Source organism: Natrix helvetica (genome assembly GCF_964273705.1).
Source record: "Natrix helvetica genome assembly, chromosome: 1".
In the NCBI taxonomy this organism is placed as follows: Eukaryota; Metazoa; Chordata; class Lepidosauria; order Squamata; family Natricidae; genus Natrix; species Natrix helvetica.
This window is the reverse complement of record NC_138548.1, coordinates 311,414,336-311,436,662: the sequence shown is the minus strand read 5'-3', so window position 1 is coordinate 311,436,662 and position 22,327 is coordinate 311,414,336. Positions and strand designations below refer to the sequence as shown.

Genomic DNA, 22,327 nt, shown 5'->3' with positions numbered 1-22,327 from the left:
ATCTTGGCTAAGCAACTGGACACTTGCATGGCTCCAATTATTCAGGAGTTTTGCAGAACAGATTAATATAATCAATCATGAGAAGTGCTTACCAGAACAACAAGAGCTATGGGCCCTGCAAAACTCCAAATCAGTTTGTCATGGATGGAAATCCAGCAGAAATCTGGGTTCCCGTAGCCTTCGGGATCCAAACCAACTGATAATCCTGATTAAAAAAAAAGAAAAGATAAATTCTATACTATAATTTCCATGCCCTTGATCAAGGTAAATTGCCTCTGGAAATGCTCCTCCCCTCTTTGGATTTTCTTGGTTCTGATGAAGAAAAAGCTGGAATGTTGCAAGCAAAACTATCCACAAGGCTTACTTAAGATTTGATTTATCTGCATAGTTACTGAGAATCCTTATCCCTGACATTCTTCCTAATCACCTCATAAAAGTAAACTGGATCTTGAACTGTGAAAGTTGAGAATACTTATACGATAACAAGTTTTGGCATATTTTAAGGACTGGCAATCAATACAATGTAATTTGGGAATTAAGGATTATATACAGTTTCCCTTAAATTTGGACAGCTTTCATTCATTTCATTTTTCATTTATTGGATTTGTCAACCACTCCCTCTCCCCAAGGGGACTCGGGGCGGTGTACAGACAGAATAAAAAACATTATATACAACAATTACAAAACCTCATAAAAACAAATTAAACACAAGACTGTACAATTGTGGAAAAATTAATTAGTGATTAAAACCAAATTAAAATACCCCAAAATTTAAAATAACCGGCCAGGAGAGTCAAGGGATTAGATCATGATTGTGATTGGGCCAGGCCAGCTAATTGGAACAGGTGGGTCTTGAGTTTCTTACGGAAGGAGCGGAGATCAGTAATGATTCTAATGTCAGGGGGGAGGTCGTTCCAGAGGGTCGGGCCCATCACAGAGAAGGCCCTACTCCTGGGCGTCGCCCGCCGGCATTGTTTGGCGGACGGCACCCGGAGGAGTCCCTCTCTGTGAGAGCGAATTGGTCGCAGGGATGTATGGGGTAGGATGCGATCCCGCAAATAACTAGGTGCTGAGCCATGGAGCGCTTTAAAGGTGAGAATCAACACCTTGAAACACACCCGAAAAGCCACAGGTAGCCAGTGCAGCTCACGCACTGCAACAACACACACACAAACACACTCCCTCTCTCCCCCCCTCTCTCCCTCTCTTCCTGCAATGCACCTTTTCACCATGTTAAAGGTTACCGACACAAGAACTTTAGTAGCTTAGAGATCTGTAGAGTGTGCTGGAGAAAAGTTTTGTTTTAAGCACATCTGTACTTACCAGTAATTATAGCAGGGACCCCCCAGCCAATGGCATAATAGAACCTCATAGCTCCATAGTTAATGTTGCGAGCTTCAGTCTGCATGCGGTAAATATGAAGGCCTTGCACAAAGAGCCAAGCGAAAGTAGAGAGAAAGAAGTAGTGCAGCAGGATAGCGATTACAGTGCAGAGGAACTGAAAAAGTAAAATCAACATCATCCAAATAACGTCCTCTAAACATTATGCTTCTAGATGACTAATTTGTTCTGGAATTAATTGTCAGGCCTGCAATGGTTCCTTTAAGAATCTTTGGCCTGCCACACTCTCTCTTCTAGCTTCATCTTTAGTATGCATATTCATTAAGGGGGGGGGGGGATAGCAAGGTGTAGAATGTGCTGTTTTCAAAATAAAAAAATCCTTTCTAGAAGCTCAAGGTTATTCTTTGTCTTTGCACCTTGGCAACTGACCGGAATCAGCGAGGTGGAGATGACAGCGTAGAAGAAGAAGAAGATTGGACCATGTCATGGATTAGTGGGCATCGGGACAAAATCATGAACTTTCAACTGGGTGGGAATCCTAGGTAACTTCCAGAATTGGGATTCCACAGATGTACCAACATGTCTGACTTATTAAATTGGAACTTTAAGGAAAGGTTTGCCTTGGACTCTGATTTAATTCTGCATGATACTTGGAACGCTGACATCAATATTGCATAACACTTTTCTTAAATTCTTTGAGTTCGGGGGGAGGGGTGTGTCTGTCATATTGCAGTGCCACATTCCCTCTGATTTAAATTGCTTCATTGACATGATTACCACTGGTGCACAGAGTGTAGTGTTTGGCACTGACATCTACAGAGGAGAATCAGGAGCTAGAGTCATTTCTGGGGAGTATAAATTTGCTAAAATAATAAACAAGTAAATAAAATGATCAGACATGTATCGTGACTTACATCCTTGTATGTCAAACATCAAACTGCAAGTACATAATTGCAACATTTATGCATGATATCACCATGAATATCGTCTTTGGGACATCACCACAGCTAGCTGCAGAGACTGCTGGATATTGAATGAGGATTTCAAAATATCCGATAAAATGAATGTCTAATAAGTTTATATCCACAATCTGGGACAGATTTATATAGACATTTGAATATATGAACAATTTGTCCAGTTCCAGACTCACTAATTTCATAACCCCAATTTCCTACTTTTCAAGTTCTGGGAGATGAGGTCTTCTTAGGCTGACTATTTTCCATCCAATGAAGCTCCCACTTGATTCCTAATATATTACCCACCAGGGCTCTTACTTCTCTCCTTTGTTCCATCTCACCTGATTTTCAGTACGATTGATACCCAGGAGGAACAGCAATTCAGAGAAGAAGAGAGTGACAGAAATATTGCAATGGATTCCCCGAGTATTGGACTTGAGACCTTTCAGGCATATCAGAAAGAAGAAGGTCAGCAGCAGACATAGAAGAGAAAGAGATGTCAAGGAATAAGTCACAATGGCCAGCGTCTCCAAGTCACCTTCCAGTTGCTGTAAGGAAAAACCAAACACAAGAGGATAAGTCAGATAGCTTGTTGGCATCATAGATGTCTATTACACCAACATCTTAAAATCATTATCCCATCACAATGAAGAAAACAATGCAACAAACCCATTAAAAATAAACCTTTGTATTAAAAGGTAATGCTTCTTTCAAGTCAAGTTTGACTACTGGTAAGCTTGTGGACACCTCCATGTTGTTTTCTTGGCAATTGTGTAGCAGTGGTTTGTCACTGGCTTCTCACAGGGGTGTCTTTTTTATCAGCCTAGCTCTTAATCTTGATGTTTCCTGGTAGCTTCCCACCCAAGAACTAACTAGGCTTGAACCAGTTCAGGGAAAGGACTTAGGAAAGGCCAGGCAGGTGCTGCCACCTGCTGAGGCATAAATCCATATATATTTTGTTTAAAATATTTCTATCTCTAATTTCTGCCTGATAACAACTCTGAAAATAAAAAATACATATGCATCGCATAGAATGATAAATAGAGATGGATGCAGCGAGTAGAACAAAACTGTCAGTTGTCTCTTTCTAAGAACTAGACATGACAGAGTATGCATTGTCTACTCAGGTATATGTCCTATTCAAGGATGACAAACAACGTATATATTTAAGACAGATGAAAACACACACACACACAAACACACACACACACATGCCTCAATTTCTACTGGGGTGTTTTATTTCCTGATGTCTTCACCCCTATAAAGTACTTTTTCACGTGCTGCTAAAGAGCAGGTGCTGCTGTTTGAAGAAACCCAGTTACCTCTCGGTGGGAGCTGTCCATCAGCACCCCAAAAGTACCGAATTGGGAGCAATGGCAGCGGACATGAGTGGTGTTTCGGTGCACAAGTTCACAATCCCGCGCTGTCCAGAAGCCAATCCCATGCTGTCCAGTGGGCTCAATCCTGCAGTTACAAAGAGATCCATAAAAAGATACGGTTCAAAGGAAAGATTGTTAATGTTTGGGTTTTTTATTTAGAGACAAGCATATATCACAATACAGATACTGTGATGAATGTAAGACGATGACCGTATTTATGCCAGATGTGGCTTCCTATATCATAGGTTAAGTCAGTGTTTCTGAACCATAGCAACTGGGTAGACCTCAATTGGCTGGGGAATGCTGGGAGTTGAGTTGAGGCCTCTAGCAGCAGATGCCTGAATGTGATTAATTTTATTCTCAACAGAGTGGATTCTACAGGCGAGACGAAAGAAAACCAATTGCCATTATGCTATCTTAACTCACTCCACATCTATAGTCTATAGGAGACAAAATTCCAAAACATGCCTTTAAAAAGATAAAAGAAAACAAATCTACCTCCTTTTCTGTTGATAAGTAATTGTTATTAAGCAGACTGAAATAAAACTCAATTTTCAATTTAATTCATTATATTAATTAATGAGTTTGAAATCTGTACAGACATTTCCATCTGCATTCCAAATGAGTCATATAATGTTGCATTACTTCTCTGGTTTAAATCTAGAAGCCAATAACTTGTTAGAATTCTCTCCCTTTTTCCAAAATTGTTTCCACGTTCAGTGCAGTCCAAATCGTTTTAAAAACTCTAAACAGATCAAAGATCTATATCAGTCTGGAAATAGATAAAATACATCAAGTTACTATAATTTTTCATTTTGAGATTCAGACTCCTTAATTTTGTCCCTACATGCTTACTTCGCTGGACAATTTGTAATCCCTAATTATTAGTGTCTGTTCCTATATTATATACAGGTATATACAGGTACCACTATAATTGAGCCCAAGATTTATATTGCTAAGTGAGAATTCTACGTGAGTTTTGCCCCATTTTATGATTTTTCTTGCAACATTTGTTAAGTGATTCATTGCAGTTGTTAAGTCATTAACCTAGTTGTTAAGCATAAAAATACAAAAGCTGGTGATTAATAAATTCTGAATCAGTACATCTCATTAGCTTGAATTCCAGAAATATTTTCCATTGTTTTCGTTTCTTCAACTGATAACAGTTTTCTTGCCAGATTCCCACTATTTCTGTAAAGTACTTTTGGAAAATATTTCAATTGTTCATCATGGAATTGCCTCATCTTCTGTTTGTAGTAAACATGTGTAGTAACTGACCTCACTGATATTTTACTTTAACTCCTTTTGTTCATATCCATGTGTTTTGAACAGGATTCCAATATTCTATTATGTGTATTTTTTCACAGATACATAGTACCTTCAGCTACCATACCATCCCACCTCCTTATATCTTGGGCCTATATTTTTGACAGATAATATTCTCTGTTAGTTACAATTCCAAGTAGTATCATAATTCCCATCAAGTTTCTGTGATATCTATATGGCCAAATTGTTTCTCCCTGTTGGGATTTCCAACTCCTTATCAGTAAAATGTTTAGACTCTGGAAATCAGAAATGATACTGTTTGTACTGTGAGTCCCAATACGTAATGGTTCTCATTCTTTGGAGATTATTCAAATTTAATGTTTTGTTAACTTGGAAGTTATGAATTACCTGAGGTCACTGCATAGAGGAGAATTCAGTGAAAGCATTTTCTATAGACTTGCTATATCATACCCATTCAATATAGCAAAACCATTCAATATAGCGATCAGTGAATTAGCTGTGAGCAATGGGATTTGCAGTCCAAGTTATCTGGGAAAGACCAGCAGGGGGAACAACAGAGTAGAACCTATGTTTTCTATCTTGAAGGACAACAATCTGGACCATGGCTTCCATAAGTCTTTCCAGAAGCCTGAAAATACATGGATACATGGCTCCATTGAAGAGGGACTTGACCCACAGTCAACTTACTGGCTAGAGTGATTCCACTGAACACAGAGGGGCTTGCTGCGGTTGGCTGTCTCCAGCAGGCGGAATTCTAGCATGAGTGGCTCCTCCAAACTGTTCTGCAGAAAAGTGTGGTTGCTGAACAGAGATACAGTCACAATGGGGGAGTTCATCACAGGGTTTTTGGGCAACCTGTATGGAACCAAGAAGCATTGTTACTTGCGAACACCATCAAGGCTGGATTGTTTCAGTCAGCGATAATGATACCCAGTGTCACAACAATCCAATTGTCATCTTGTTGATCACAAACAAATTGCCTTTATCCGTAAAACAATTCACAGACATTTAAAGATGGTAGGAACATGCCAGGCTGCAAAGAACTCAGTAGAGAAGGAAGACTAATACCTAAGGTTGCGCCGATCCATCTGGTAGCGGGCAGGCAAAAGTCCACCAAGGGTGCGATAAATGATGAGAATGAGGATGGTCACAGCAGGCTCAGGTTCTTGCAGAGAATGCTTTGGGGGAGGACTTTCCATTGTGACATTGGGCTCAGTATTAATTAATGCAGCTATTGTCATGGTGGGAGCTGGAATCAAGACAGCAAAACAAGAAGAAATCAATAGCACAGTTGCTTTTGAAGAAAGACAAAGGCTAAGGAAGGAAAGACCCGAGACTGTCAGTGTGTTATTTCCCAAGAATCTTAAATCAACCTCCCCAATCCGCCTGGTCCTGATGTGTTGGACTGGGGATGATGGAAGGTCTAGTCTAACATATCTGAAAGGTAGTTCCAGATGGAATAAGTTGATTGTTTATTCACATCTCCATTCCCACCCCCACTCCAGGGGAAGGTTACTGCAAAATCCCCATTTCCTCCCAATCAGCTGGGACTCAGCTGGATTCAGGAGGCAGAGAATAAATGGGGGTGGGGCCAGTCAGAGGTGGTATTTACTGGAACTACTCAAAATTTCTACTAGCAGTTCTCCAGAACTGGTCAGAACCTGCTGAATACCATCTCTGGCCGGCATGACTAAATGCCAAAGGCACATGGAACGCTGTTACCTTCCCACCAAAGGTGGCTCCTACTTTTCTACTTGTATTTTTATGTGCTTTTGAACTGCTAGGTTGGCAGAAGCTGGGACAAGTAATGGGAGCTCACTCCATTACGCAGCGCTAGGGATTAGAACCACCGAACTGCCGACCTTTCTGATCGACAAGCTCAGCTTCTTAGCCCCTGAGCCACTGCATCCCTGGGAGCATAATAGGCCACATTTAGTCATTCTGAAGTAAAATGATTCCGCCCTAAAAAACTCTGGAAAGCCATCTTGCCAAATAAATGCTATAAGGCTGAGTAGGTGGGACTTCCCAATCAGGGACCAGAAGTTCAATTAGGCCCTTCTCTAATGGCAGACAAAGCTTCTGGCTCATGAGCTATTAATCACCGATGCAAGAAGTTAAGTCCCAGCTCATTCTTGGTGTCCAAAAGAGACACAAAACCCTCAACTTTGCATTTTCTTTGCTCTGTGGCATCATTCAAAGAACAGCAAAAAAGAAAGAAAGAAAGAAAGAAAGAAAAAGAAAAGAAAAAAGAAAGAAAACAAAAAGGAAAAGAGAGCTGTTAAAGCACATTTTGGGAAGGATGGGGAAAAAGGATGCTATTTTTTTGAACCAGGCCTGGGGGAGTTCAGAAAAAAATGTCACTTACCTTCTATTTTGTGAGGGGTAAGGATGGAGTGAGGGAGGACTATATGCGTGTGGGGATCCCACATGGCCTGGCCACGGAAGAGGGTACTGTGATAACGTGGATAGCGTCTTCTGAGATGGGTGTGATTCTCCATGCGATCAATGCTGAGCACTGTGAGGGGGAACGGAAAAAAAAGGCCTCAGGCATTAGGTCTGACAGACAGAGCCATCTTTTGATTTAAGCAGAGCTTAATTGCACCTAAAGCTGGGAGTAGAAATGGCTGGCTTCTTTCCTTTATGAAGAACAGGTAGTCCCTGCTTACGGACTGCTTTGTTTAATGTTCAAAGTTATGACGGTGTAAAAGAATAGCTTTGCAACTAATTCTCACATGCAGTCACGTGATCTCCATTTGCAACTGGTATGCATTTACAACCATTGCAGCATCCCAAAGTCATTTGATCACCATTTGTGTGGTGGCTTGCCATTGGCTTGCCGCCATCAGAGTTAACAGAGAAGGCGGAAGTAAAATTTAAAGCTTTGGGCCCACTTAGCAACCAAAGGGGAAGTGAGATCATAAGTCCCTCACAGCCATGTGATGCAGTGGCGGGTTCCAATTTATTTTACTACCGGTTCGCTCACGTGACAGAAGCATCCGGGCAGGTGGGCAGAACCTCCTGCCGCCACCATGACTGGTTCGCCCGATCCAGGGCAAACCATCAGAAACCCACCTCTGATGTGATGCTTTGTTTAACCAATGCAGCACTTATCAACAAAGTACTGGGCACTAAGTGAGGATTACTTACATATTTTATGTTCTCAGGCTACTTTTCAAAGTGCTTTTTTAATCGTAGAGAGCCATACAAAGAGAAAATTCACCGCATCAGGATTATTATACAAAATAACATACCTAAAATGTAGATGGGAACACTGAACTGAACGCCAAATTGAAGATGAAGATGTTCATTTCAAAGCTTAGCTATTCAGTTCACAGCTCCAAAAATTAGGAGAAAAATGTCATTTAAAAAAAAAGGTGACTAGAAAAAGAACTTTCAAGAAGTGTGAAAAATTGCACAAAAATATTTATATTTCAGAAATTTACATAGCATATGTATGGATATTTGTATTGATTTTTTAAATGGGCCAAAAAGAAGTCAAATTTGTATTTCGATAAAAATAGAAATGAAAGAATTTCCAGTCTGTTTAATCCTCTTTAGGCATTTGTCCAAGCGTGTGGGGAGAGAGCAGGGCCACGCAGCAAGCCTGTGTACTCTAATAATCTCGATCTCCATATGTTCAATGAGAAGTCCAATGTATAACGGTATTTGTACTGCTTGATCCTGAGGATAGCTTTCTGCTCAGATCGCAGAGTACAGTGGCGGTATTCAGGTTCACACAAACTGCACATTTGCACAAGGCCGGGGAGAATCAGGGACAGGGATAACATTTTTGCATAAGATTCTCGTGTGAGACTGTAGTTTGCTTAGGACCACTTTACATATGAGTATGAAGTTACCCATGTAAGTTATGAATATGTACATGTCTATATTTAAAAATAACTCTGGAAGTGGCTCTTACTTTGCAGAAGTTTGAACCGCAACATTAAGAAGAAATATGTTATTGTGCAGTTTAAAAGATATGCCCATCTCTGATCTCAACTGATTGAGCTTTATATGCAATGACAGAAGCATCTATAGCTGTGATAGTGAACTTATGGCACATGTGCCACAGGAGGCACACGGAGCCATTTGTCAGGGCCCATGAGGCGTTGCACTGTCAGCTGGTCAGTTCACTTGCGTGCACTGGCCAGCTGACTTCACCCTTCTTTTGAGGCTATTTTTCGTCCTTCAGAGCCTTCAGGGGCCTTCAGGAGGCTTCCCTGAAGGCTCCGGAGGGCGAAAAATGGCCCTACGGACAAACCAGAAGTCACAATTCCCAAACTTCTGGTTTGTCTGTAGGTCTGTTTTTCGCCCTCCGGAAGCTTCAGGGAAGCTCCTGAGGCCTCTGGAGGGCGTCCAGGGGGACGGGGAGGCTGTTTTCACCCTCCCCAGACTCCTAGAAAGCCTCTGGAGCCTGAGGAGGGCAAAAAACCATGCCAAAAGTGGGAGTGGGAGAGTGCTGGTCCTGCGCGAATGCGCACACAGGAGGGGGTGTTCTCCTGCGCTCCCCCCGCTTTTGGCATGGGAGCCAAAAAACGTTCACCATCACTGGTCTATAGGATTAGAAGCACTCATCAAAACCTTGCATCACTCTAATACAATCTCTGCCGCTTTCATGCATGTGTGCAGTACCTCAATGCCAACACAAAAGGATTGGCATTTGCATTACAGTGGTACAGTGCAGAAGTGGGTTGCTCCCAGTTCAGCCCGGATCAGGTGAACAGGTAGTGGCAGCATCAGAAGGCTCCACCCACCCACCCGGACGCTTCTGGGTATGCATGAGCGAACTAGTAGCGCTGGGATTTGCAACCCACCTCTGGTACAGTGCTGCATTTGTCATTTGGCTTCCTTCGCTCCTATATGATAGATTCCTCAGGATCCTGCCATGAATTCAGGAATGTATCATCCATCCCTTCTAAATGAGGGATGCATCTGCCTTTCAGCTTCTTAAATCAAGCATTCTTGTACAAGTCTGGGGAGCAATTCCCTAAAGCAAAGGGCAAGCAATGCCCCGTGGAATCTATTTATACAACATCACTTTGCAAAGAATCAGGCTCGCAGCCTTATGTGGACCAGCATAGCTGCAAATTGTAAATTAGTATCTCTGATCTGTGCCAGCTGACAGGAACCACCACCATTTTGCTGGTTATTGTATAGAAAGGGTCACTTTTCCTTTCCTGCTTCTCCTCCTGAATGTCTTTTTCAAGCCCTCCTTCCTCCTGAACGTTTAACGGCCTCTTCATCCCATGTGCTAGAAACAGGCTGAGATGCTTCTTCTTTCCAGTTCCATTCAAATAATAATCCTGACTGCTCGCTTTTGATAAAAATGCACGACAGCAGAGAACCCTTAATAATACTTTTAAAAGTCCTTTTGTATCCTACCATTGAACAGTTCAGCAAACAGTTCCATAGCTGCCTGGCAGCCAAGAGTTTGACAGTCTCTAGAGAAGATCTCTAGAGAAGAACGATCAGTTCATACTGATCTCAAGAGGGATCCATGAGGCATTCATTCAAAGTTATGAGATGAAGATTTCCTCCTGGCTTCTACTTACCAATATTGGGGGTCACCACACCAACAGGATTGAGGTAGGTGAGCTTCATGTTGCTGGCCAAAGTGCCTGAGTAGTCCTTCAGTTGTTCCATCAGAGCTGCAGTTCCCTGATCATTTTGCAACAACGTGTCCCAGTGCTCCTGGTTTTCCAACGCAAGCACTGAGCTGCCGGCTTTGAGGAGGTTCTAAAGAGAAGATCAACATTTAGGTGGATTTCATTCAATATGACTGTTCTGACCTAGGCTTCACAAAATCACCAAGCAGATTCCTTGTCCCGACAAAATCCCTTTTTATAAAGCTAATGTGAATTCCTTTCATTCACATCCAGCAAGTCCCGGCAAACAGACTTTCAAAGGGGGAATTTACAACCACAGAACTTCTCAGGCTTGGAGAGCTGTCAGGCCAATATCTTCCAAACGCAACCCTGTACAAGCAAATACTTGGCAAGGATTCTCTGAGGATCCTGAACAAATCTTCACACTAATTAAACAAACACATTGTCTGCTGCAAACTCCACTCCCCTTTTATTATTTATTTATTTATTTATTTAAACTTATTAGTCGCCCCCTCTCCCCACAGGGACTCGGGGCAACGTACACAAGCAACAGTCAACACAGTGTCATACAGAGGAGGTAAAAAATAAATAAATAATTACAATGCTGAAAAAGGTTAAAACCTCAATAACATTAATAGTTTAAAAACTAAAATTAACAATTAAAAATGACCTAGGGGTGGATAAGTTGTCGAGTTATGCCAGGCCGGCTAGCCGAAACAGGTGGGTCTTCAGTTTACTGCGAAAGGAGCGGAGATCGGTTGTTGTTCTAATGTCTGGGGGGAGGTCGTTCCAAAGGGTAGGGCCCGCCACAGAGAAGGACCTACTCCTGGGCACCGCCCTCTGACAATCTCTAGAGGACGGCACCCAGAGGAGACCCTCTCTGTGTGAGCGAATGGGCCGCAGGGATGTATGGGGCAGGACACGATCCCGCAGGTAACTAGGCCCTATGCCATGGAGCGCTTTGAAGATGGTAACTAACACCTTGAAGCGCACCCGGTAGGCCACAGGAAGCCAGTGCAGCTCGCGCAGGAGCGGTGTTATATGGGAGAACCTCGATCTCCCCATAATTACCCGCGCGGCTGCATTCTGGACCAACTGCAGCCTCCGGGTGCACCTCAAGGGGAGCCCCATGTAGAGAGCATTACAGTAGTCCAGGCGAGATGTCACCAGCACGTGAGTGACTGTGTGCAAGGCCTCCCGGTCCAAAAGGGGTCGCAATTGGCGCACCAGGCGAACGTGGTGGAACGTCCCCCTCGCCACGGCTGCCACATGATCTTCCATAGCCAGCTGGGCATCAAGGAGGACGCCCAAATTGCTGCCCGTTCCACCGGGGCTAATTGTTCATCCCCGATGGCCAGCGATGGAATGTGCTGGTTGTACCGGGGTGCCGGAAGCCACAGCCACTCTGTCTTGGAGGGGTTGAGCCTGAGCCTGTTGTCACCCATCCAGACCCGCACGGCTTCCAGACAACGGGACATCACTTCAACAGCCTCGTTGGGGTGGTTTGGGGTGGAAATATACAGCTGAGTGTCATCAGCGTACAGATGATATCTCACCCCAAAACCACGGATGATCTCGCCCAGCGGTTTCATATATGTGTTGAACAGGAGAGGCGAGAGGATAGACCCCTGTGGGACCCCACAAGTAAGGGGCCTCGGGGTCGACCTCTGCTCCCCTGTCAACACACATTGCGTCCGGCCAGAGAGGTAGGAGCGGAACCACCGCAATACGGTGCCCCCGATCCCCAACCCCTCCAGACGGCGCAATAGGATACCATGGTCGATGGTATCGAAAGCCGCCGAGAGGTCTAATAGGACAAGGATGGAGGAACAACCCCCATCCTTTGCCCTCCAGAGATCCTCTTTTGCTCCTCTTTATTCCCTATGGGAAGGGCCATTCATCGTCCCCCTGTGCCTTCACTCCCGAGCCGGCCCTTGTTCCTTAACTGTTCCCTTCTCCTGGCAGCTCTGCACATGCGCAACGTTGGGAAAAGGCTTCAGGTGTTCTTCTGCCCCACTGATCTCCCACTCCAAAGGCAGCTGATAATTGTCAGATTGCCCTGGATCCATCTCTGCCTCTGACGCAGAGCACTCCTCAGAGCCTTTCCCAGATTCCAGGACTGGCCCATGTTTTTTCCCAACCTCCTCACAGTCTGAGTCTGCCACCAGCTCCACTGGCCGCTGGTGGGCCACAACAATAACCACCCTCTCCATCACCTTTAATCACATATAAAAACACAGAGACAATACAGAGTTTTTCAACCTTGGCAACGTTAAGATGCGTGAACTTCAATTCCCAGAATCCCCCAACCACCCTAAAGAAGCCCACACATCTTAAACACTGACATAGGCAGATCGTCTTAAAAAATAAATAAATTATAACATCTTTCTTTTATGAGGGTGCCCAAGAAGTTGATATAATCTTAAACTAGAAAGAAGAGGCTAATTGCTTAAAAAAAGATCTCACAGATAAGCAGACCAACAACCCAAGCTATCAGGGCATAGTGTTTTTAAATAATTATTTCTAATTGCCTAGCCATCTTTCTCCACACCTATAGATATTTATCCTGAGGCTTTGAAAAGTATGGAAATCTAAAGCTACCAGGGCTGATTTGTAAAAAGCAAGCTAGCCACTGCTACATAGATGAAAGCAAATGAATAATGAAAAAAACAAACTATTCTTAAAAGGATTTAAACTTGGGATCAGGGTGCCTAGTCTGAGCAATATTTTCTTGGGTTTCATTCCAAGTGAGGCATAGAATGAAGCTACAAAATAAAGTGTGTGAAATGCCTTTTCCAAGTTAATTTGTGGTACCTACAATGTGCTTGGGATGGGGCAACAGGCATTCCTATCTTAAAAAAAATTATGTTCTTTTTAGATCTCCTATATAGATTTTGCTATTTGGGTTTTTCCTTGGTTTTACACTATTTGGATTTTAATTGCATTTTATATTTTTATATGACGACTTGTACTATATTGTAAACTACTCCAAAACTATAAAAACTATATTCAGCAGCACAGAAATATTGTTTGCAGGAGAAAAAGCTGGATGTTGGGGAATCGTAGGGCAGTAATTGCTGTAGCTAACGACCACTAATTTAATATCACACAGCAGGGGTGTCAAACTTGTGTCATCACATTGCCATTACGTGATGTATCGTGACTTCCCCCTCCTTTGCTAAAACAGGGGTGGGCGTGCTAGTGCTTAATGCATCTAGTCCACGGGCCATGAGTTTGACACCCCTGTCATACAGAATTCATCTGTGGATTTATACGTATATAAATAAATGTTATCATAAACATTTCAATGCAAATCAAAAAATGGTTTTTTTTTTCTCAAGGATTCTTAAGGCATTAGAAATAACAGCACACAATAACAGCCTTAACCCTAACCCTAACCCTATCAGCACAGCTGATAGGACACATTATTCTGAATTCCTAGAGATCTTCAGTAGTATAGCCCGGGCTCACTTTACTAAAATTCTACATAAATATTCACAAATTCAAATTCAATTCAAATCTTTGTTGTCAGAATACAACATGTATACAATGAGATTGGCTGAGACTCCCTTTGTGCACCTCCCCCAACACACTATAACTCACAGTGAAAGACAAAAAATTCCCAGCCCAGTGATTCCTGCTAACGAACACCCAGTCCTATGGCACCATGTGAACTTCAAGGGAAAAGCCTACTTAATTGGATTCTGTGCCACTTTTTACAATATCACAACTGAAAATGGGTCCTTACCTCATTGAAGTGAGCATCCTGGGTAGCAGTCAGCCCAAAACCATGTTGTCTGCTCTCAAAGGCCATCAAGTGGGAAAGCAGGCGGTAGGTGATATGAATATCATTGCCAAAGTAGGACTCCATCTGTTCTGTCACTGCCCGTAGTTGATGGGCCAGCTTTTTTGCTTCTATGGTGTTCAGTTCCGTTTCATTCTTCTCCAAGCTTTCCAGCTATCAGAAAATAAGAAGAGGGTATTATCTCTTTGCCTCTCCAAAGTGAATTTTTGTCTCCATCTCTTCTGTTAAACATGGGTACATTATACAGAGATAAAGGAAACTTCTCAAGTTACTGATGGAAATCTGAAATCTGGATTCTGGCCTCCGATATACATCATAGGCAAAAAGTACCATGGGAACTGCACTTATTATCAGTTGGTTTCTGAGATGCTGGTCATCACTTTTCAAGCCTTCTATCATTCAGGGCCTGAATATCTTTGAGACCTCATTATCTGAGCTGAACTTCCTTGACCAGTAAGTTATGGGACAGATAGTTTGATCATGGTCCCACTGTCAAGGAATACAACCAACAAGGACTCTGTGGTTGAACCTTCTTGGTAATAGCCATCTCTGTTGGAACCATCTAACTTTAGATAGATGGGCCATGCCTTCCTGCTACCTTTTTGGAAAACCATTAAAAAAAATTCTTCAGAATGGAATTTAGGAGGAGTTCCAGCATCCCCATGGTTATATGATCAAAATTCAGATACTTGGCAACAGACTCATCTTTATGATGGTTGGAGTATCCCGGAGTGATGTGATCACCTTTTGTGACCTTCTGAAAAGCAAAGCCAAAGGGGAAGCCAGGTTCACTTAACAACTGGGTTACTAACTTAGCAACTGCAGGGATTCACTTAACAACCGTGGCAAGAAAGGTCATAAAGTGGGGCAAAACTCACTTAGCAAATGTTTCACATAGCAACAGAAATTTGGGGTTCAATTGTGATCGTAAGTTGAGAACTACCTTCATTGCTATTAAATACATTTATTATTGTTACTCTGGCCCTTCCTCTTACTAATACAGTAAGCATTAATAAGCTAACAAATAAATACGTATGTAGTTAATATAAATATTAGACTTTCAAAGGGGATCCACAGATAATCATTTCATTGTGGGAGCTAAATTCCCCCTTATTACTCAAACACTCTCATCCAACATAAATATCTGGCTAATTATACAAAAGAAATAGAAGAGGCTCTCTGCAAGGAGACAGTTTTCCGCTTTCCTAATTTCAGATTAACTGCCTTTTGGGACTCAATTGAGTGGTGAATTTGTTTTCCCAAGAAGACACAGTTTACAGCCTCATTCATTTTAATCTCAAAGACAAGCTTTGTACTTTGAATGCTCTCTTTATACTAACAACCACCACATGGACTGCTAATAGAACCGATTTGCCCAGTTTCCCTAACCTTGGTTTTACGGAAAGAATTTTCACATTTCCTACCTAAATTAGGGTGTTTTTGTATTGAATTTTCAGTAGACCATCTCAGATAAATAGCACAATTCTGGAAAAGCATGGTATGAAGGAAAACGGTGAATGGAGAGAAGGAAGGAGAGAGGAGACGAGAGGGAGGGAGGGAGGGAGAAAGAGAGAAATGTACCAATGTTGAGAGCTCCTTGAAAGCCGGTGAAGTGCAATTGAACAGATCCGGTTCCAGCCAGCCTCTCTCCTGGTCGCAATATCGAGCCGCTGCACCTGAGTCAAGACAAAATGCCAACTTAAAAGTGGAAACGTACAAGGGCTAATTGGAAAGGCTCTTTTCCTGTGGTTATTGCCCAGGAAAAGATAGTCAGGGCTCAGACAACAGCACTAGACCAACAGGGTGGTTTTACAATGGCATTTTGGCAATTTCACTAATCCTAAAGACCAACCGATGAAGGGAACAGCTCCAGAGGAGGATCACACACTTCAGCAGCAGCTGTGGGTTGCTTACTACGATGGCAGCTTTGATTTCATTTCTACTAATTTAGGTTTTATGAGACTCTCCCAAACGCTGGGTTTAATTATTACCATGCCTGGGAGAATTACTGAGAAATGAACTTATTCATTATCTTACCAATACTGTATCTAAGATATGATATGGCACAATACCTTCTAAGTATTTGTTGTCAAAAAAAAAAAAATTAAGAACAAATATCATATGATATGTGAACCTGCTATTTCCAATAATTTCTTTCAAAACTGCTGGAAGCTTTACTGAATACCCGTATCTTTACTTGCTATTTTTAAAACCAGTCTCTAAATGCTACCTTTCTTTTTCCAATTTGTGTACGCTTGAGAATGAACTGTATCTTTCTGAAATTGGAATTGCCAAAAGAAAACCTGCCTTCCCTACATTTAGATCAAGGTCAAGTGTTAACTGGAATTTAAAAACACATATTCCATAGCAAAAATCTTTGACCGGAATGTTTTGTTTAAATAGCGTTAGCAATATTTCATTGCTGATGTAGCTCGTTGTAAATATGGTGAACACTCTCTTGATTGAAACTTAATCTTTGTCTAAGAATGAGTAAATCAGAGGAGAAATTATGTAGTATATTCAAAAGGAACTGTGCAAGAGAGTCAGCGGTGGGTTCCAGATCCCGTACGGTGCAACGGGGGTACGGTGCAACAGGGCCAGACGTCCACCACATGCACGCACACGCGTGCATGCATGCATACTTACCGCCTGAAATGCTCCGTGACGCCTCTGTGACGCTCCAGCTGCTTGGCGGAGCATCAAGCAGGCGCCGTACACTCCATGAGCGGAAGCCCAGAACAGCTCAAATACCAGTAAGGAGCGTGGGCGGGCAGGTGGGCCCTCCAGAGCAATGAGACAGAACGGTACCCAGTGCTCCAGGCAGGCACTGGTACACCCGTACCGGGGCATACCGGTTGTAACCCACCACTGAAGAGAGTGCTAGAAATCTGTCTCTAGATGTGCATAGCTAAGGGATTTTTTTAAAAAGAGGGAAGTGTTTTCATGCATTCTAGACAAACTCACAACATCTCTTCCTATGAGTGCCTGTATCCCCCTACCTTACTATTGCCGTCATAGCATGTTGCATCAGGTGGCAAGATCTGAAGAGGGTTAAATTCACTTTAACATGGATAGAGTGCCTGCCCGAAGTACCAACATCATTAGAGTTCCTGAGAAAATGACTCCAGATTCTAGACTTTGCCACCTAATGTAGCAAGTCCAATGATTGCACAGATAAGACAGGTGCACATGACATGTTAGCATCCATACTGTGAGTGCAGCCTCACATTTCCATCCATAAGTATAAATGATGCAATAGAACTGGACAATTTGAAGCATAAGATGTTAAGCACAGAAAGGTTTAGCATGACTTGTTTTTCCCAGTCACTCTTGCCAAATCATGATCCCTGGAAGTTGCTTTTTACCCCACAACAACATTACAACAATGATTGGTATTTATGAAGGATTTAGCCAAACCAGTGCCTGCATTCTTCTTTTCCTTTTTCGAAAGGGCTTGACCATTCTACAGATTCAGTATTTATGAGTCTAAAACAAAGAAAAGTGACAGTCCCAAATATTAAGACATAGGACGCAAGGGTGCAAGTGTCCATATCTGTGACATAGGCCATACAGCTTTCTAGAATATTTAAACACCACTGGGATCACAAAAATAGAAGATGCACCCCTTCTATATCTATCTATAAAAGTGGCACAGATGCCTAATGGGAGCACTGTGGCATTCTTAACGCTAAAATCAGTATCAGAAACAGCAACATTTTGTGCATGAGCTGCACCATCTGCTATCCCATCAGGGGTGCTAGAAGAGTGTTTGGCAATGATCTGGATGGGAAAGATCTTTATACAAGGACAGTTGAATTCTTGTTAATTCCAAACACGGCAGGTCACTTTGCTGCTTTACAAGTTGAAATGTGTATGTTCTGCTAAGGTCAAGCACGATGGATCCAAACATATACTTAACATGATGAATTTCTGCTCTCATATTTAAACTCTGTTCAATAAACTATTCAGCAGACTAATCACAAACCAGGGACATTGATTTATTGCTACTATTCAGGGGTCCTCAAAATTTCCATGTGGTAGCAAGCTAATTTTGCATGGTCAGGATCTTAGGTTACATCTTGTTAAAGGATCTCAGGCAGATGATGTAGGGTTTCCTGCCTATGCAGGGGGTTGGACTAGAAGACCTCCAAGGTCCCTTCCAACTCTGTTATTCTATTTCTATAGATAAACTCAGAAAGCTCTCTTTTCGAAGAAATAGGACAGGGGTGTTTTGTTGAGGGCCATATCAGGGCTGTGATTGGCCTCAGGGGTCTGGGTGGGCAGGGCCAGCTTGACACCACTCACTGAGCATGGCCAACTGGGTGGGTGTAGACAGCTTGACGCCACTCCCCGAACTGCTGGTATGTTTCCTCTTTGCATTGGGTAGACCAGGCCAAAACCACGCTGGCCTGATGTTTCCTCTTTGCATTGGGTAGGCCAGTCCAAAGTGACATGGGTAGACCGGGCTGAAGTGACACAGGTAGACAGGGCCGAAGCAACATGGGCCAGCCCCTTACATTTTCCAGGCTAGCCCCATGGGCTGCATCCGACCACATCATGGGCTGGATTCAGCCCACAGGCCTTGAGTTTGACACCCCTGAATTGGAAATATGTTTTCCCTCTATGAGTTACATTTTTTTAAACATACAGAAGTGAATGAAATAAGCCAATACTATAAGAACCAGATTTCTAAATTGATGTGGAAATCTAAAATGCTGATCATCCTCAGCTACCATGCTATTGGAAGAAAGTACTGGATTCCACCTACTTGACGAGACCATGGGATATTATGTTTACATAATATCAGAATACAGAAACTCATTATACTTCATTTAATTGTGCCTAGGATGCAATTATTTTCAGCAGCAGACCGCTGCAGAAAGATATTTGCCACATTTTAATGAGATGCAAAACCATCTTCATAGAACTGATAAGACTTATTCTGGGATTTTACAGAGTCAAAAACTTGCACTGCACAATTTGGTCACAAAACAATTCCCAGCAATTTTTTAAGAAACCTGAAAGGGTCCAGAAGAAAAAGGTTTTCAGCAGAAAGGCATCATCCATCAATAAGCCAGCCTGACTATCTGAAGAAAATATCCCTGTGGTTAAAAATATGAAGGAGGTAATGGTGTTCAAAACTGAATTTACAAGACAGCAGAGTGGTTAGAATGCAGCACTTCTGCTGACTGACGGCTGCCAACAGGTCAGCAGTTCAAATCTCACCAGGCTCAAGGTTGACTCAGCCTTCCATGCTTCCGAGGTGGGTAAAATGAAGACCCAGATTGTTGGGGGCAATAGGCTGACTCTGTAAACCTCTTAGAGAAGGCTGTAAAAGCACTGTGAAGCTAAGAGCTATTGCTATCAGACAAAATTATATTTGTTCTTGCAGGGAAAAAATGTCAGTGTGCAGGCTTATTCCACCTTTTCTTTCTTTCTTCTTCACTAAAAAGTGGCACCTATGGCAGTTTCATTTGTGGTTTTCAAAGGTAAACCCTACAGCAGGGATTGGCAGCAGGTATAATATTTTGATATACGTAACTCCTTTGATGAAGTGAAACAGCAATTTCTATACTTTTCCTAATCAGTTGAACTCAAGACAACCAATACTATAGGAAGCTGTTCACTTCTTCATGAAAGCCTTACTTAGTTTCTTCATCAAGTTTTCAATAACATTTGAGCACCAAATGTCACTCTTCTCTTAACCAGAGCCCATAAGCAAGCAAGAGAGCCAAATATCATCCGCCACCAAAATATGACATCCATCGGTTAGAACGCCAGACTTCCCCACCCAATTATCATTTCTCTAAATCCATAAAAAGCATCAAGGCACTACAAATAAGCGTGAGCAGGTTGCAGATGACTACAAGGGATTTTCTGCAGATTAGTGTTATGTGACAAGGTAAAGAAGCTGAAGGTCAGGCAGGATTACAAAGAAACCAGAGCCAGGCAAGGTAATCAAAGCAGAGCCAGCAGCCCGTGGAGCATCTGAGGGAAATGTGGATCGGATGGTGCCTTAGGCAGGAGCAGGGAATGGAAAAGCCACACAGAGCAGTGCTGACAAAGCAGGAGGGGAAAAGGCCTTACCTGAACCTCGCAAACCTGCACAAAAGAAAAATGTGGAGAAAAGGGACAACATTAAAGGCTTTTAAGCAATATATTTGATGGAGAGTGACCTTCCCTGGAATGGGTTTCTGTACTGTAGGAAATTCCGACTTCTGTGTAACTTTTAATGATGTGAACCAACATGGGATTCCGGCTCCCAAATATTTCTTGACTTAAGCAAGCAGTGGGTCAAATGAGATGATTATTCTATCTATTCTGTTGATAAACATTCTGAACAATGTGTGTTTTGGAAGCGGGGAGTAAAATATCATGTCCTTGGGCCCAACAGATCAAGCTATCCTAAGGAAGTATCAACACATCCAGATTTGGAAATACATATAATGTATTGTCCAATTGTCCGATTAAGTGCAGCCCAGGAGCCGTGATGGTGTGGTGGCTAGAATGCAGCATTGCAGGCTAAGTCAGTTCACTGCCAGGAGTTCGATCCTGACTGGCTTAAGGTTGACTTAGCCTTCCATCCTTCCGAGTTCAGTAAAATGAGGACCCAGATTGTTTGGGGCAATATGTGTGGACTCTAAACCTGTTAGAGAGTACTATAAAGCACTATGAAGCAGTATATAAGTCTAAGTGCTATTGCTATTTCCCCACATCACGGCTAAGAACAAAAAGGAAGTGGCTCAGGAAGTGGAAAAAATGTGAAAATGTAGAGGTCAAGATGACATCATGTTGCCAATAATAACAGCATGAATATAAAAAAGCTTAGGGGCCTCCCACTAATAAATCCTTTTACCACCAATCTTCCTTGCGAATGGCAACCATGACTGGTGCAGTGGCTTTCATAGGGGCTTGAATGGCTCATTGCCATCTTACTTCCCGCTTCTCAGAGCAGTAAGGTTAGAGAAGAAGGTAGTTATGGTAGAATTACCTCTGCTACTGAGAGCCTATTAAGCTATTAGTTCAATTTAATCCCTGTGAGGTTTTAGGATGAGTTCATAATCAACAATATGGTACCATTGACTACAGCAATCAATCAAATAAATAAAGGAGAAGTCAGCATTCTAGATGGACTAACTCTAAGCTATTTCTGCCTCACTAACACAGTTCTTGGTTTCCTGCTGTTCATTGCCAGGAAAACACCTTGGGTTTTACTTCACAAACTCCAAGGCTTTCAAACCTATATTAATAGTATTAATTGCTGACAATCGGGCCAGTGCTGAAAGAAGAAGCTGTGTGGAGAGAAGAAAGACATGGAGTGCCTTAGTGAAAAAGGAAGGTGTACTGTAGTTCCTTGACAAAGCTGAAATCCAATGGGATTCAGGTCTTCTGTCCATAAACTTTGTTACAACAGGAAAGCACTTACCTAGTGAACCTTTTGGGCAAGGCAGTATAGCTGGCAAGCCAAACTTGGTTTGAGGCCACCATACTCCAGCTTTCAGAGACTTAGGACAAGCATCATAGAGTACTGTGGAATGAAACAGAGAAAGCAAATAAGTTGGGATCCATAGAATAGCATTCCATGAAAGGTCTCCCACAAGGCAGGGACACGGAGAAACCTCTTCAAAACCAATTTCTGTTATACTGAAAAAAAGTATGGAGACCTTACGATTAAATCCAAAATTTATTTGGGAAAGTTTTAGAATACATTGAGTAATGATTAGGATCAGAGGTGGATTGTTGCGGGTTCGGCCCAGATGGGGCGAACCGGTAGTAGCGGCAGTTGGAGGCTCCGCCCACCCACCTGGACGCTTCTGCGCATGCAGAAGCGAGGGCGCCCGAACTGGTAATAAAAAAAAAATTGGCAACCCACCTCTGATTAGGATGCAAAAAAAGGTGATGTGTTCTACTTTGGAACAATGTATAAAAACATAATTTTTGTAAGTGTATCTT

General features: G+C 42.5%; 1 protein-coding gene across 1 annotated transcript in view; it reads right to left on the bottom strand.

The window, feature by feature from the left end:
* The window catches only part of CELSR3 (cadherin EGF LAG seven-pass G-type receptor 3), a gene marked incomplete at its 3' end in the record, with an annotated part of 117,977 nt that overhangs the window by 15,157 nt on the left and 80,493 nt on the right, over positions 1–22,327 (bottom strand). Inside the window, exons 16-27 of the mRNA XM_081938331.1 lie at positions 21,801–21,902; positions 20,462–20,476; positions 15,956–16,050; positions 14,318–14,527; positions 10,516–10,699; positions 7,329–7,478; positions 6,032–6,212; positions 5,651–5,818; positions 3,620–3,761; positions 2,639–2,845; positions 1,324–1,498; positions 93–205 (exon numbers count right to left, since the gene is read on the bottom strand). Of these exons, the coding sequence (XP_081794457.1) occupies positions 93–205; positions 1,324–1,498; positions 2,639–2,845; positions 3,620–3,761; positions 5,651–5,818; positions 6,032–6,212; positions 7,329–7,478; positions 10,516–10,699; positions 14,318–14,527; positions 15,956–16,050; positions 20,462–20,476; positions 21,801–21,902 (1,742 nt within the window). The remainder of the gene's footprint in view (positions 1–92; positions 206–1,323; positions 1,499–2,638; positions 2,846–3,619; positions 3,762–5,650; positions 5,819–6,031; positions 6,213–7,328; positions 7,479–10,515; positions 10,700–14,317; positions 14,528–15,955; positions 16,051–20,461; positions 20,477–21,800; positions 21,903–22,327) is intronic.